The sequence below is a fragment of the Cynocephalus volans genome, chromosome 15, assembly GCF_027409185.1.
Source record: "Cynocephalus volans isolate mCynVol1 chromosome 15, mCynVol1.pri, whole genome shotgun sequence".
Lineage (NCBI taxonomy): Eukaryota > Metazoa > Chordata > Mammalia > Dermoptera > Cynocephalidae > Cynocephalus > Cynocephalus volans.
Genome location: NC_084474.1, coordinates 51,158,851 through 51,173,715, shown reverse-complemented (window position 1 = coordinate 51,173,715; position 14,865 = coordinate 51,158,851). Strand labels below are relative to the sequence as shown.

The 14,865-nt window shown below is 46.4% G+C and overlaps 1 protein-coding gene across 1 annotated transcript in view; it reads left to right on the top strand.

Annotated features, from left to right (window-relative positions):
- PTDSS1 (phosphatidylserine synthase 1) overlaps positions 1 to 14,517 on the top strand; it is a 60,673-nt gene extending 46,156 nt beyond the window's left edge. The window contains exons 10-13 of the mRNA XM_063079546.1: positions 3,055 to 3,154; positions 10,825 to 10,893; positions 11,639 to 11,708; positions 13,411 to 14,517. Of these exons, the coding sequence (XP_062935616.1) occupies positions 3,055 to 3,154; positions 10,825 to 10,893; positions 11,639 to 11,708; positions 13,411 to 13,520 (349 nt within the window). The 3' untranslated portion in view covers positions 13,521 to 14,517. The remainder of the gene's footprint in view (positions 1 to 3,054; positions 3,155 to 10,824; positions 10,894 to 11,638; positions 11,709 to 13,410) is intronic.
- The last annotated feature ends 348 nt before the right edge of the window (positions 14,518 to 14,865 follow it).

Genomic DNA, 14,865 nt, shown 5'->3' with positions numbered 1-14,865 from the left:
TTGGGAACGGGAACCCTACCAGGGAGAGAGCAGTAGTGGGGAAAAGTTGGCCCCTTCTGTTTTTACAAGTCACATTATGTTCCTGCAGCTCTGTGGGAGTTTTTGGACCAGACTGATAAGAACAAATTCCTCAGGTGTGCGGTTCATGTCATCTTTATCTTTGTCTCTTCCCCACTAATTGAGCTTCTGTGCCTCTGAAAGAGAGTATTAGCCCAGTTTGTAAAGAAAAGATATTTTATCACCTGGTCCTGGGAGGTGGCCCAGCTCTGGCTGGGACAGGAGTGAACAGTCACTTTCGCTCTTCCGGAAAGTGCTGGGGTTGGACCTTCGTGGGGGGCGTGGATCCCGCCCGCTGTCAGAGCTGCCCCTGCCCCACCCATCCCCTCGCTGCATGTTGTCCCAACCCCAGCAGTGTCCTGTCCCCATGACGACAAGCTTGCACCTCTGCTGTTCTCTCCGAAGCAGCGAGTCTTTTCTCCAGCCTCATTGCTCCTATCACAGTACCTGCCATCCTGAAACTCTTCCTTCTGTAGCGTCTGTCCCAGATTTCCTCCTGCTTTCCTGTCCTCAGTTTCCTTTGCTGGCTTCCCATTTCACCCATCTCCCTCTGCTACAGTTTCTCCTAATCATGCTGTTGTTCTTGGACTTTCTTAAGGATGGACACAGCTGTGAAGTAGTGTCTCGACCAGGAGAAGAGAGCACGCTGAGGGGGACAGATGTCGGTGGGGGGGTCTTATCCCACTCTGTGGCCCTTCCCAGCACTCCCAGGGCAAGCTGTCCTCCTGCTTCTGACCACTGTTTCGTGGCCTCTCCCGTTTCCCCCACCCCAGGCTCACCACGCCTCTCTGTGGCAGGCTGAGCGCTCTCCTGCTCCTAAGCCCGAAGCTTCACAGCCACTTTCCTTTCTGCCAAGTCTTCCCTTCCGCCCTCCTCCTCATGACTGTCCGTGCTCTCTATCCTTCCACTCCCTGCTTCTCTACTCAAGGACACCCCACTGACATTGGCCTAATAGATATGTCAGCATGCCTTTGGCCTGAGCCCTAAACTAGTCGCCATTTGAGTCTTGGCTTAAAAGTAATGTTAACCTTCTGGAAGGATGCTTTCTAAGCATCCCCCTGGTGGGGGGCAGTGGCTGGTGGCTAAGGGAGTCAATGTGATTGTTGGGTTAACACATCCTCGGTCCCAGCACGTCTCGCATCCCTGCAGGTCCTCATGCTTGGGTCAGGGCAGCAGCCTCCCTCTCTCTGCTCTAGCCTTCCTACAGCAGGTCCGTTCAGTCACCAGAATGATCAGATTAAAATGCAAACCAAATCGTGTTAAATCCTCTGCTCCAAACTCTCTAGGGCTCCCTAAGACTAAAAGATGAGCCCTAGGGTGGCCCCAAGACCCATCTTTCCCTGACCTCAGCTCAGCCCCTACTGTGCCTTTCCCTGCACTCAGATAGTCATCCCCCAGGGGCTCCCTCACCTCCTCCTACTCTTTGCTCATTGTCACCTTCTCCCTGAGACATGTCTACACATGCAGACAATGGCTTGGCTCAGCCTCTTCAGCACATAGGAGCCAGTCATGTCCTGAAATTGCTGACTCAGAAGCACTGGTCTCTAGAGAAAACTTCAGGTCTTTATGAAGTCAGTTGGGTAGGTCCTGGCCAGCATTTTCTTGAAATGAAAAAGGATAGGAAAATATCAGAGTAAGGATACGCATTGTTTTATGAAGTGTTTGTTTCAGTGATGTGTACTGGGTCACAGTGAAATGCATTTCTTACAGCTCTGTCTGCCCACCACCATGCTTTTGAAAGGTGGCTCAAATCTAGTTGAATATTCAGAAATCTTTCATAAAAAAACTCAAGTTATTCTGCCTGGCTTGAGGGTAGATAGCCACGCTTCTGTTCTGGGCTCTGTATTCCATTGTAGGAGTTTTTTAGGAAATCTCAGCCAAAGATTAAATAATCCTTTGTGTGTTCCCTCAAGGCATCCCTCTGAGCCTCATGGTGCAGGCTGGAAGTAACAAAAGTGCAACTGCCATCTAGTGTCAGATCACAGTATAGACTTCAGGAGTGTAGTGAAAAAACCTCCTGCGTTCCTCAGCTGCAGGGATGCTCTCTCACAGCCTGCTTTGTGGGGTGCCAAACAGTGGTTTCTGAAGATTCAAGCAAGCTACTCCTAAGCCTTGTTTGGTTGGGGCTGGGAGAAAAGACAGTTCCAGACTCTCTAAAAATACATTACGGGGACTTTCTATTGTTTTTCTGCTCTGATGAAGTGGTTCTGATTCCAGCATTCAGTTGTTTAGAGCCATCCACACATTTGGTGATGCCAGTGACCTGGTGTCTGCCAGTGGGTGGGGGACTGAGGGCCTTCTTGGCCTGAATTTCTTCTTTAACGTTTTAATTAAAGGGGAAACATGGATTTTTTTTTTTTTTTAATATTTTTGTATTTAGCAAAATTGTTTATCAATTCAGAGAGGATAGAGTTTATATTATCAGCAAAAACAGGATAGTTAATCTGGATATTCTTAGAAGGTAGGGAAGGAATGTGATTGCTGTCCTCGAGTTATTGAAAGACTCCCTTGGAAGACTCAAATTCACCCTATGTGATGGCTGAGGGCAGAGTAAGGACTCATAGGTAGAAGGTGTAGGGGGCAGGTACCAGCCCATGACTGGGAACAGCTTTCCAATAGCTAAAGAGTTTGATAAGAAGAATAAGCCACTTTCAGAGGGAGCGGGGTTCCCTGTGCTTGAGAGGTTTCTGACAGAGGCGGCCTGAAGGTCCACCCCGAATATAATAGAGGCTCTGAGTCAGATGATACCAAGTGCCTCCAGCTCTTAAAATCTGTGAATCACTATTTTGGTCCAGGAGGAAGAAAGAGGGAGAAAACCTTTTATTATTTCTGAAGAAAATGCGGTGGGTCAGAACAATGTCATTGGGGGGGGTACCTGCTACCAGTGTTCAGGGCAGAAACCTTGTGACTTTTTGATTGAATAATGCTTATTTCTGGTAATATATATGCCCTGATAAAATGAATTAATATTTAACCTTTTGTTCTCTGCCTAATTAGGGTCATTGGTTTCCTGGAAGCTATTGTTTGCATAAAATTTGGACAAGATCTCTTCTCTAAGACCCAAATACTCTATGTTGTGCTTTGGCTTCTTTGTGTGGTAAGTCATTACTTTTTTACCCAAAAGTGTTAACTAATTTCCCGTGGTGTCTCTTAAAAAAAAATTTTTTTTTAACTCTCTTGTGCACCAAGATGCCTTAGAAATTCATAAGATGTTCTACTTGTAATAACCCAAGATTGGCCACCAGTCTAAATTTCAAGAATAAACAAACAAACAAACAAACGATATCAACAACAACAACAAAAAACAAAGTTCAAGAATAAAACAGAGACAACCACATGGCATTTGAAATGGGTCAGCACAGCAGGTTCCGGTCGAATGCCCGCAGCAGGCGCACCACACGTGCATTGATTTCACTTACGGGAATTTGTCTACGTGTGCTGAGCATTCAAGGACTGATATGAAGGGACAAGGATGATTATAGTGCCCTTTCCTTCATCTCTTCATCATGACTTACACATTCGAACACACACACCACTGGGTTTATAAATAAAATGACGTATTGTGGTTTACAGACAATGTAAGATGTTTTGGAAGGCAGTCAGATCATGCAGTTTCTGCTACTTGGGCCAACTCTGTAGCCCAGCCCTGGGTAGAATGACCTTGTGTCCTGAAAGGAAGAGTTCAGAGAGAAGTCAGCACAGGCCTCTCCTTCTCTTGCCCAGGGGCTTTTCCCTCACATTTATTTTTATTTTTCTTGCTGGCTGGCCAGTGTGGAGATCCAAACCCTTGACCTGGGTATTATACATTGTGCTCTAACCAACTCCAGCCAGCCCTTTTCCCTCACTTTTTAAATGAAGTAAGATCTTACCCAGCTTAAACATTTTGTGACTGTCCTTCTTAATTTATTGTTTTAAGTTATTTTGGAGAAGAGTTTTTATTTTACATTTAAGCTTAAGATTCTTTACTTGGTCTAGAAAATTAATGTGGGCTTTTTTAATAATCATAGAAAATGTTAAACATATTTGCAAGTAGAGAGAATAGGTGACCCCTGGTGTAGCCATTATCCAGTTTCAACAGTGATCACTCGTGTCCGGTCTGGTTTCCCTTCCTGCCTCACCCTGAATTATCCTGAAGCAGATCCACCTTTAATATCTCAGAATGTACCTCTGAAAGAAGATAAAAATGCTTTTCTCATATCATGCAAACACCATACCGTTGTCACATCTGAACCTTAATATTATCAATAATCTAATCAGTGTTCAAATTACTTTTTCTTACATTTCGTACTTTTGACAATTTATTTGAATCAGCAACCATTCATTGAGATTGGTTGGCATGCCTTTTAAGTCTCTTTTAATTTATAGGTTTTTCTTCTTTGTCTAGCTCTGTCTCCCTTACAGTTTATTTGTTGAAGAAACCAGCTCTTTTGTCCTGTAGATTTTCCCACAGTCTGGATTCATACTGATTTCATCCTGTTTTGTAATTGAACATATTTCTTTATCCCCTGTATTTTCTATAAATCGGTAGTTGGATCTAGAGTCTAATTCTTTTTTGGCAAGCCTAAACTTTGTATTTTTAAAGTGTCTTTTATTGCCTTTCATAGTGTCTATTTTTAGGGTTACTTTTTAGAAATCCTAACTGCACCAGGGCACCTTGAGCCCGTTCTATCCTGTTTCATCTTTTTTAGTGAGGGGCAGCTGGCTGGTGCGGGAATCTGTCCTGTTTCATATTGAACAATAAAAGGGACTAATGATCTCCTTTGTATTTAAACTACAGAATTGATGCTCAAGTGTATTTTTCTGTCCCAGTGAGACTAGATGGAAGGAATTCTTTAGGGGAGCGAGTCAGATGTGCTGGGTATTCTCACCATGCTCTTCTCAGATTTCTCTCTGGCATGTGCACCTTGGGTCTGAATTGTAACATGACCTGACTGTGTGGGCAGAGGTAGGTGCTGTCTTCCCTGGTAGCAGAGAGCCCTGAGCCCCACGGAGAAGTTGAGGCTGGTAGCACTGCCAGCTGTCTGCCAGCCCACTGCTGCCCCGGGGCATCAGTGGCCAGGAAGGTCATCTCGGACCACATATCCAGTAAGCCCTCTCTGGTCCCCCAACCTGCAGGGACCCCTCCAGTCTCTCTCTACATTTTAGTGATTTTCTCATTGTATTACTTATTTGATGCTTAGAATATGCCTCCTCACATGGGTGAGTTTTGGTTTGCTTTTGTGTCTGTGTGACTGTCACTGATTGAGGACCTGAACCATTTTTTATGCACCCATTGATCTCTCCTTCACTTAGCGTGGTACTATTTTGTCTGTCATTCATCATGAAACATTTGTTAAGCAGTCCTCAGTGCTGCGCCTGGTGCTGCAGTCACACAAATGGATGCTGGCAATGATAAGATTTATGGACGCTGACTGTGTGCCAGATGCATGCCAAGGGCTTTTCATGAATTACATGTTTGATCTTTACACTTTGAGGGGAGGTAACTTATTATCCCTCTTTTATCAATGAGGAAATGAAGGCACAGAGAGGTTCACTAACTTGCCCAAGGTCACACAGGTAGTAAGCGGCAGAGCCAGGACAGTCTGGCTAGGGAGAACTCATGCGTTCCATCTCTGCCCAGGGCAGATGGGAATTAGACATGCAAACTACTCATGTTAACATGTGGTAAATACTAGGAAAGATGTGTCTGCATAAGGACAGTAGAGAGAGCACCAGACGAGCTGGGGCTCCCCAGAGGCAATATGTGAGTAGGATTTTGAAGGATTGCAGTGAATGGCAGCCATACTCCCAGAACCCCAAAAAAGAAACCCAGGAGGCTGCTTCCTCTTCTCTGTCACTCTCCAAGTGAGCGGTCACCAAGTTCGGTTAATCCACCAGTGCAGCTCAATTCCATGTCCTTCTCTCCCACCATCTCTGCTGCTGTCTGGACACCCATTTTTTTTTGCCATTCTGCCCTTCAAATTTATTCTCCATGCTGCTGCCAAAGTGATCTTCCAGAATTCAGACTTGAATCTCTTTCCTCTGCTTAGAATCATTCCCTATGTTTGGGGCTTGAGAGGGCCCAATAATATAACTCTTTTCCCTACCCAAGTTCAAAAATAATTACAAGATAACAAAGTGGAAGAATGAAAAGGATGATCAGAGTAGCATCTTTATTACTGAGAATCCATATTTTCAGTATCAGCTTTAGATGCACAACCACAGGGTTTCTTCGTAGCAAACCCCAGAAATAGAACACTTACCCCGCAGCCCCACGAAGCAGGCCCCCCCACAGTGGCAGCCGAGCACTGGGGGGAAAGGTAGGACATGCAGTTTTCTTATGTCAGAGTCACCAGTGAGGTAAGATGCAACTCCTCCCCAGGGAAGCAGTGAAGCTCCCTCCGCACAGACAGAAACTTCCAGAAGGGAGAAGGATCCCCACCGTGAAACCTACCAGATGAAATGTGAAGTCTTGCTTGTGTGGCTGGGAACTTCGTTATCTGGAACATTTATTTCATCATATCACTCACATCTACTCTATACTCAGGCTGCACCAAACTGCTCCTAGTTACGAAAACAAATCAGACTTCCAGACTTCTCTTGCCTTTACCTGTGATGTTTTCTCTGCCTGATGTGCAAACCTTTCCCTGCCTTCTCTCACTGGTGAGACTTATACCCGAAGACCCAACTTAAACTCATGCCCTCCATGAGATGCGTCCTGACCTTCATGGCAAGTAGATAACTCCCTCCACGGGACCAGTCCCAACCCCTGTGTAAGGGGACTTGTTGTGTATAGTGTATATCTGTCTCCTCAACAATGCCCTTCTTGCTCTCAAAGAATACATTTAAATCATCTTTTTGCCCCCGCTTTCTTGAGCACAGTGCCTGATGCGTAGGAAATACTCAGCAGATGTATGGAGAATAAAGGAATGATTCAAGAGAGAAAGACTGCACAATGTCCAGGTGGCTGAGGGACAAGCATGGACAGAGACATGAAGCCTGAGAGTACCTAGTGTCTCAGGAAGACGGTTACCTGTTTGGGGAGTGAAAGCAAAGTGAGCGAGTTGGAGGAGGAGTAGGACAGGGGTCGCCTGCTCAGGAAGGGCTGAGTGTGTGTGTGTTTGGAGCCCCAAATCTTCTGATCTGTGTTTCATGGGGGATGTTGCAGAGTCCCAGCTGGCTAGTGACTGAGGCTGAACCAAGGCGGAGGCACTGCAGATGCAGAGAAAGGGCTGGATTCGAGAGATGTGCAAGGGTCAGCTCAGCAGGATGTCATTCCTTGTGACAGCTGAGAAAAGACTTGAGGGTGACTCCAGGGTTTCTAGTTTGTGCCACTGGGCAGCTGTCGGTGATAGTGACAGATTGGGGGATATCAAAGAAGCCCATTGGAAGGAGGTTAATTTGGTTCAGGAGAGTTGGGGTGTGAGGGACCTTTAGAATTCACAGGTTGAGGTGTCCTGTTTCATTGGGAATTCTAGACTGTCCAGTAAAATTGGAAAGACTTGGTCAGTGGTGGAGATAATATACCTGGGAGCCATCATGTGTACGGCACAGTTGAGGCTGTGGTCAAGGTTAAGAGTTAGGGGAACATACCTCGGGGAAGAGAAGCTGGCTGAGGATGGGATTCCTCAGAGCAGCTGCATCGAAGAGGCCAGGAGGAGGATGGGGAACAGCCACGGGAGAGCGGGACTTTGAAGACAGATGAATTCATTCCCCGTACCTGCCAGACAGGTAGGTAGGTAGGTGGGTAGGTAGGTAGGTAGGTAGGTGAATAGATAGATATAAAAATAATTTTAAAAATTAAAAAATAAAAATGAAGACAGTTAGGATCCCCTCATTAGTTATAAGTGATGACAGGCAGGGAGAGAGACCTGGCCCCAAAAGAGGCCATTGGATGGGATAATTAGGGGTCCCCACATTTACCAGTTAAAAAAGAATGGAAACAAGGTCCTGGCAGTTTTTCTTATTCATGCCCTTTATTAAAGAGCCAGATGGATCTCACTCAGGAGTGAGGCAAACCTTATTCGAAAAGAAAGTGTTAAGATATGCCTGCAGAGCATTAAGTTATGCCTGCTTCCCACACTACTCAGTGAAGCAAAGCCCCTAATTGTTCCCCTCGCTTGGAAAGAGAGTGGACACAGAGCTTGAGATTAACGCGGAGCTTCTCCATCAGCGGTCATCTGAACAGTCATCATTCATTTGAATGCTCATTACCATGATGTGGAGGCCAGGCTGGGGTTTTTCCACACTCACTGCCACCACACCGTCCGTGGTCATGGACCTCCTGGCTCTCATGCCACATAGTTTTCTTTTCTTTCCTCTGCCCTTTCTTTAAACAAAATCTGTACGGTTGCTATTTTAAATTGGGCTTTGACATTTTAAGTGGGTACGTGCCTTTTCACAGGTGTGATTGCAAACTCATAAATTACAAGCATTTGTCTCCTGGGACAGATGTAAACTGGGCCTCTTGTACCCAGTTGAAGTGGCAGATTTGGCAACCACAGCAAGCCTTTGTGTGGCAATTGTGACATAAGCACCTAAGCACCTGTCACCCGCCACCTGCCAGTGTTTGTCTGGCCCCTCTGCAAAGCCGGCTCTGCCTGCTGTTTGCTGCTGGAGAGAGCCCGGCAGCCCCCACCTGCCCTCCCAGGCCTGCCCTCTGGTGGTCAGATTTCACAATGACAGCCCAGTGGGGTGACCCGCCTCCCCACCTCACAGCCAGGACTGGTTTGGGGAGGTGGGAGCTAACCTCCCCACTCCTCTGTGTGAAACCCAGGATGGTTTGTTTTGCCCTTTGTAAAGGACCTAACACATGCATAGGCTTACACACTGCACATCTTTCTTTCCCATTCTTTCCATGCTGTGAAATAGTATATTTAATGTTGGTGAATGTAAGAAATCTGGGCAAGAACCAGAGTGTGTTAAAGGTTAGAAGTCATTTTCATTTTATAATATTAATATATTGATTGCCTAATTTTTGATGGGTGATATGAGCTTCCTTTTTTTTTTTTTTTTTAACTCTAATCTGTAGATGTATGCCAGTTTGCATATGGATTTAGCATAAAATGGACTAGTGGGTCTTCTTGTGTTTCACGTTCTCTCCACCACACTGTTATTCCCACTTTACTGGTGTGGATGGGGAAGGACAGCTGGAGCATTCGGACTTCCTTCGTTTTTGGAACTTAAGGTGACCTGTGCACCCAGCAGACACTTAGTAAATGTCACAGACTTAAATGAACTGGGCCAGAGCTAGATTAAAGCCACAGTGATGAGACTTCATAGCCCCTGCCCTCCCCACCTGCCTCTGCTCCACCCTCAGACTGTGGGCTGTGCAGAGCTGATCCCGCTGGTACCTGGCTATTCCATGATGCTTTTCTTTCTCAGGGAATGGATGAATGGAGAGAGCAATAATGACGTATGGACATAAAATCAGTATTTGTTTGTATCAACAACCATCCCTAAAACTTGGGCCCAGAGTTATCAAGAGACCTGTGTCTGGCTCCGGTTTTGCTACTCACTAGCTGTGTGTCCTTCAGAAGGCCATTCACCTCTCTGAGACTTCATTCCTCTTCTGTAAACGAGGGGGATTGAAATGAATGATCTCTGAGATGACCCTTTTAGATCTAAAGTTATGGTTCTTGGAAAGAACTAAAATTACTACTCCCTCAAGAAGAAACGGTCCCACAAGGATTTCACAGCTGTCCCCATGGTTGGGCAAGATGACAGGTGCCCAGGGAAATAACAGTGGAGAGAGAGGCTAGACTGCCAGGGTGGCTTGGTATAAACGGGTCTCTAAAGCAAGATATTCTGCAGGAACAGGCAGTCATTTTGTTGTGTTTTGGTTGCTTCCCTGCAGTCTGGAGGGTACAGGTGCCAAGGTTCACCTGACTTCACTCTCCTTCCCTCCCTCCTTCCCTCCTTTAGTCGTCAGTCTAGGTAGCCAGAAATTTCCAACTTTCAGTTTCTGGACACATTTTGAAACTTTGGATTCTTGTTTATGCTTTTCTTTCCTCAAGTTAGAGCATCGTTTATGATGTGGTGGGCAGAGGCAGTGGTTACCCCCGCCTCTGGCTACTGTGGGCCACACCTTTCCGATTTCACTAAGGCCAACAAAGCATTTTAATCTTTCTATCCACTTAAACTAAAACAAAAGCAACAAGGCGGTGGGGGGTGGGGGGGCTGGGGGGGCTGACCCTCAAAAGCCATGAAAAGCAAGGGCAGCATTGTCCTGCAGAGCTCCCAGGACACTGGGGCCATTGCCCCCCACGCCCTCAGGCACCACCATGACCTGGCTGAATGAATGAAACCTCTTTTTCATTCAGAAATCCTCTTCTCCACAGAAGCTGGCACACTGACTCCTATAACTCTGTCCAGTGATGGGGGGCAGGCTGGAGAGGATGGGCCATGAAAATCAGAAATATGTACGGAATCCCGTATGTTCCCTTCAACAGAACCTGCAAGGCTGTGAAGACGCAGCCTGCCTTATCCCACATCTGAAAATGATCTCGCATTCTGATAAGAGTCATCATTAGTCACTCTGGGCTCCTCATAACCCTTCTTGTCAAAAGCTTTGGGAATGTCCCCCTACCCCAAGTCTGCTCATCTCTTGGAGGTCCGATCTCTGCCGCGTCCAGCCGTTCTGTAATCGGTGTCCTTAGGACAGGTGGCAGAAACGCATTGAGCAGTCTTGTGCGCATTCCCAAGACTGAAACCTGAAGTGCTGGGAAGTGGGATTCTTTTGTGCAATATCATTTATGAAATGGCCCCATGCTTGTTTTTCTCCTCCAGGCTTTCACCACCTTCCTGTGTCTGTACGGCATGGTTTGGTACGCAGAGCACTATGGTCACCGAGAAAAGGTATGGAAGGAGAGGCAGAGCCGGCCTCTTTTTAAAATACTCACCTCGTGGCTGGCTGGGAGGGTTAGCCCAGAGCGTGTTCATGAAAGCGTGGCGTGGCGGGCCCTGAGGAGCCACTACAGACTTGCCGCTGTAGAAACTTGGCCATGTCAGCACCCATTCCCCATCTGCGGCTGTCCCGTTCACTAGGTCAGTATTTTTGTCCTCCTTTTGTAAGGGGTTTAAAACTTAATTATTTTTTTATTTAAAAAAAAAAAAAAAAAAACATCGTGAGAAAGCCCTGGACCGGTGTTTGGATGGCCGGGTTTTATTCCCAGCTCTCCTGCTGTGCACAGCCTCTTCACGTGTCCCAGCCTGGGGCTTCCCACTGGCGAAATGCCTGCCCTGCCTTCCTCTTAATAAATATGAGGATTAAAGTAGAGAATAGACATGAATGGGTTTAAAATGCTATTATTAGTCTTGCTGACTATATTTTTATAAGTAAAAATAATGCTTTCATTCTTTATTCATACCTTTAGTCTAAGGAACTGAAGGTATTTTCTAGAAGATTTTATTCTGCATCACCTGGGAGGGAGAAAGAGCCTAGATTTTATAGCTAAGAAACATAAGCTCGAGGCGGTCTTGCCACTCACCAGTGACAGTCCCAGCCTGGCAGAGGCAGTGATGGAGCCTCTTTGCTTTTTGCCCCACCGCTCCTCCCAGGGAGGCCCTGAGATTCTGTCACTGAGCCTGTCTCTCTCCCTAGACCTACTCAGAGTGTGAAGATGGCAGCTACAGCCCAGACATCTCCTGGCATCACGGGAAGGGTACAAAAGGTATCGCTTTCTGTTCATTGTTTTAAAACTTTACTGGGCCCTCTATCCCCTCTACGCCCACTAAGGAGATTTGGAATTGATGTTTATCCTCTGAGTGTTGAGGATGTAGGCCTCATCAGTAGTCTCCTGTCACTTACTAAGAGACATGCATAATGCTCACTGGATCCACCCGAGAAACTTGCTTTGAAAGAGGCTCCGTGTAGCTCTGCCTTTCCTTGAGGCAGGACAGTGTAATGAGTTCCTTGCTGGCTGGAGCACCCTGACAGCAATGTTCTTCCTCTGAGCCTTCATCAGGAGCGAAAAGGGGGAGGAAGGATTATGCACCAAGAAGAAAAGCCTTTCAGAACAGGTGGATCAGTTAAAGGCATGTATTCAAGAGGTAGAGCAGTGTAGGAGGGATTTCAGCAGTGGAGTTAGGGGCCTTCATTGGCCTCTCTCCAAGGAGCATTTTGGAAAGACTTGGGGCCACCTGGTTATTTTAAAGAATTAGACTCGTGGAGTAATGGCACTGCAGAGGCTCTGTTGGACAGTAATTCCTCATCAGTTCTCATGAGCTGGGGGGAAGCTTGGCTGAGGGGAGAGAATTATGAATATTGGAGACTGAATTTAGCTCACAGAACTGCTTGGAGAAGCCGTGGCCTGTGGAGAAGGAAGCACTCTGTTGTACTAGCTCTCCTGAATTCTTTTGGGGTCAAGCTCATTAGAGATCTCCCTGGGGAAAACACTAGTGTACAGTGTGCTGAGTTGCTGACCACCATTTTTGGGATAGTTGCTCCTGAATCAGGGAATCAACTGGCAGCCCACTATGCAATGCTGTTGGAGGTGGGCAGAGGGGTCCCCGACCCACCTTACTTAGAATCACCCTTTACAGGCCAGTCCTTGGCACTTTGGGTTCTCTGTTGAAAAGCAGCAGTGGTAGAGATATATTTAAATGAAAGGTAGATGGAATAGTAAGAAAAGAAGAAAAAATTCTTCAGAGTGGCAAAAGAATCCCTTGAACTAAGCCAAATGCTACCCACCATGGAGACAAAAACCCTGGGAGCTTTTGTTTTTTGCTGGCTATCTCTGGTAGAGATTTCCCAGAGCCTGTGGGCAGAGAACCCTTTGGTTTGGCTGCAAGGCCAGGGCTTGGCCACAGTGTCAGTCTGAGGCCAGAGCTGGCCCAGTGCTGCTGTGTGGCTCTGGGGCTATCTGTCATGGGCAGCAGGGGCCTGATTTGTGAAGATGGCCTCCAGATCAAATGATAGAGGACACGTAATATCTTTAATTTTATAACATCAGGAATCCTCTCCAGTCCACGCTGGTGTGTCGCAGGTCAAGGTGTGGGAAACCCAGGTCGTGCCTCCTTTGGTTGCAAGGGTGGGACAGACACCCATCTAGTTTGTTTTAATCACCCCTTGTTTGTGCATCGCTTTCATTTGTTCTCTCACTCTGGTCCTCATCACGTTGACCACAGTCTGCACTACACAGAGTAAGATTCTTCAGGAACCACCTGGACTTCGTGGGGCTGTTGCCTTGCAAGCCAAGGCACCAGCTGTTCTACTCAGTGCTGGGCTGTCTGTGTGCCTTGCAGTAATTTATTGATGAGGCCACTAGATGGAGTGCAAGTACCAGGGAAGAGCATCTACCTGGTCTGGAAAGGGAGAACCACAGATCACAGGAGAGAGCCCAAGGTGACCATGAGTTCTGATTCCTTTGGCAGGTTCGGAAGACAGCCCACCCAAGCATTCAGGCAACAACGAAAGCCATTCTTCCAGAAGAAGGAATCGACATTCCAAGTCAAAAGTCACCAACGGAGTTGGAAAGAAGTGAAAGACCCCAGTTAATCAAAGTTATTCCAGAGAGTGCCTAGAACTGAGAGGGAAACAGAATCTGCATGGACCTCCCTGCTAGGAAGTCAGAATGTGCAGCACAAACAGGAAGAGAAGAGGAAACTTTGGGGAGTCCTTATTTGAGAGCGTAAGTCTTGTTTCCTGCAGACCTGGCCATATCAGGCAGATCATCGCCTGGGGTCCTTTGTCAACTTGGGATCTCTTCTCACTTCAGCACTCGGCATGCGGTCACCAGTAGCAGTACAGGGTGTGGAAGGAAAAGCTAGCTCTTTACTGACAGTCACCAGGAGCGGCTGTGCGCTCGTGTGTCTTGTGGATGCAACATAAATGTCTTCATTCAGACAAAGCATTAACCGGGTGGTTAATGGACTGGTCACCAGATTTTCTGTTTCTGAATCTGCCTTGCCATTTGATGGATTTGTTTAAGTTTGGGCCACTTTTCTGTCCTTTATCTTGTTACTGTTGTTGTTTTTAAGTTAGGATACTTAAAAGCCTTCCAAAGCCACTGCTGAAGTTCCGAAATTGGGGGAAGGTTCTCCTTCCTTCTAGAGAAAAAAGTCAGGGAGAGCTGTTGTGTTCCTGTCCCACAACCTCAGCCCCCTTTTTAAGACTTTCAACCAGTGGTGTGTGCACAGCAGCCTGAGGAAAGGTTGGCTGTCTGCATAGGAACCTGGGCTTGAGATCAGAAGCTCTCTTGGTCCCTTCCAAACGTCGCTTGTCCAGACTTATCCACAGTGCACAAGAGCAAAGCTGTCAGAGAGGCAGCGAACACTGCGGCTTCTCCCCCGCCAGGTGCCTTTTACATTTGCTTTGTTTCCTTCCGTGGCGTGTTACTGACCTTGTCTTTTAGTCCTATGTGAGGTGCTGGTGAGTATTACCTTTCATCGTGCCATGCTCTAGAACATGTACCCTGATAGTTCACCACCTCTGATGGATCACTGTTTTAAATAAAACGATTCACACTGAAGCCTGTCAAAGGTCTGTCTCCATAAAATGTTCATTTCTTTGCATCTTATTTGTATTTTCCATTGTTTGTAAGCAGTCTCTATTTTTCAAGTGACTTCAAGATAATATGTATGTGTATGTGTTTTATATAGTGAGAAGAAAAAAGAAGTATTTTAAAGGGCTTATAGAAGTAATATGTCCTATTCCTTAACCTTCCCAAGTGACCAATAGGAGATAAAATAGTGTGGTCATTGGGTTTCCCTATGGTAATGGTTACCAAGTTGGATTTTTTTCTCTAACAAGAGGGCAGTACCCAGTTGATTACCTTACAGATATAAACTTCCTGAAAGCAATCCTTTTGTGCTCTTATTTCCCAGAGC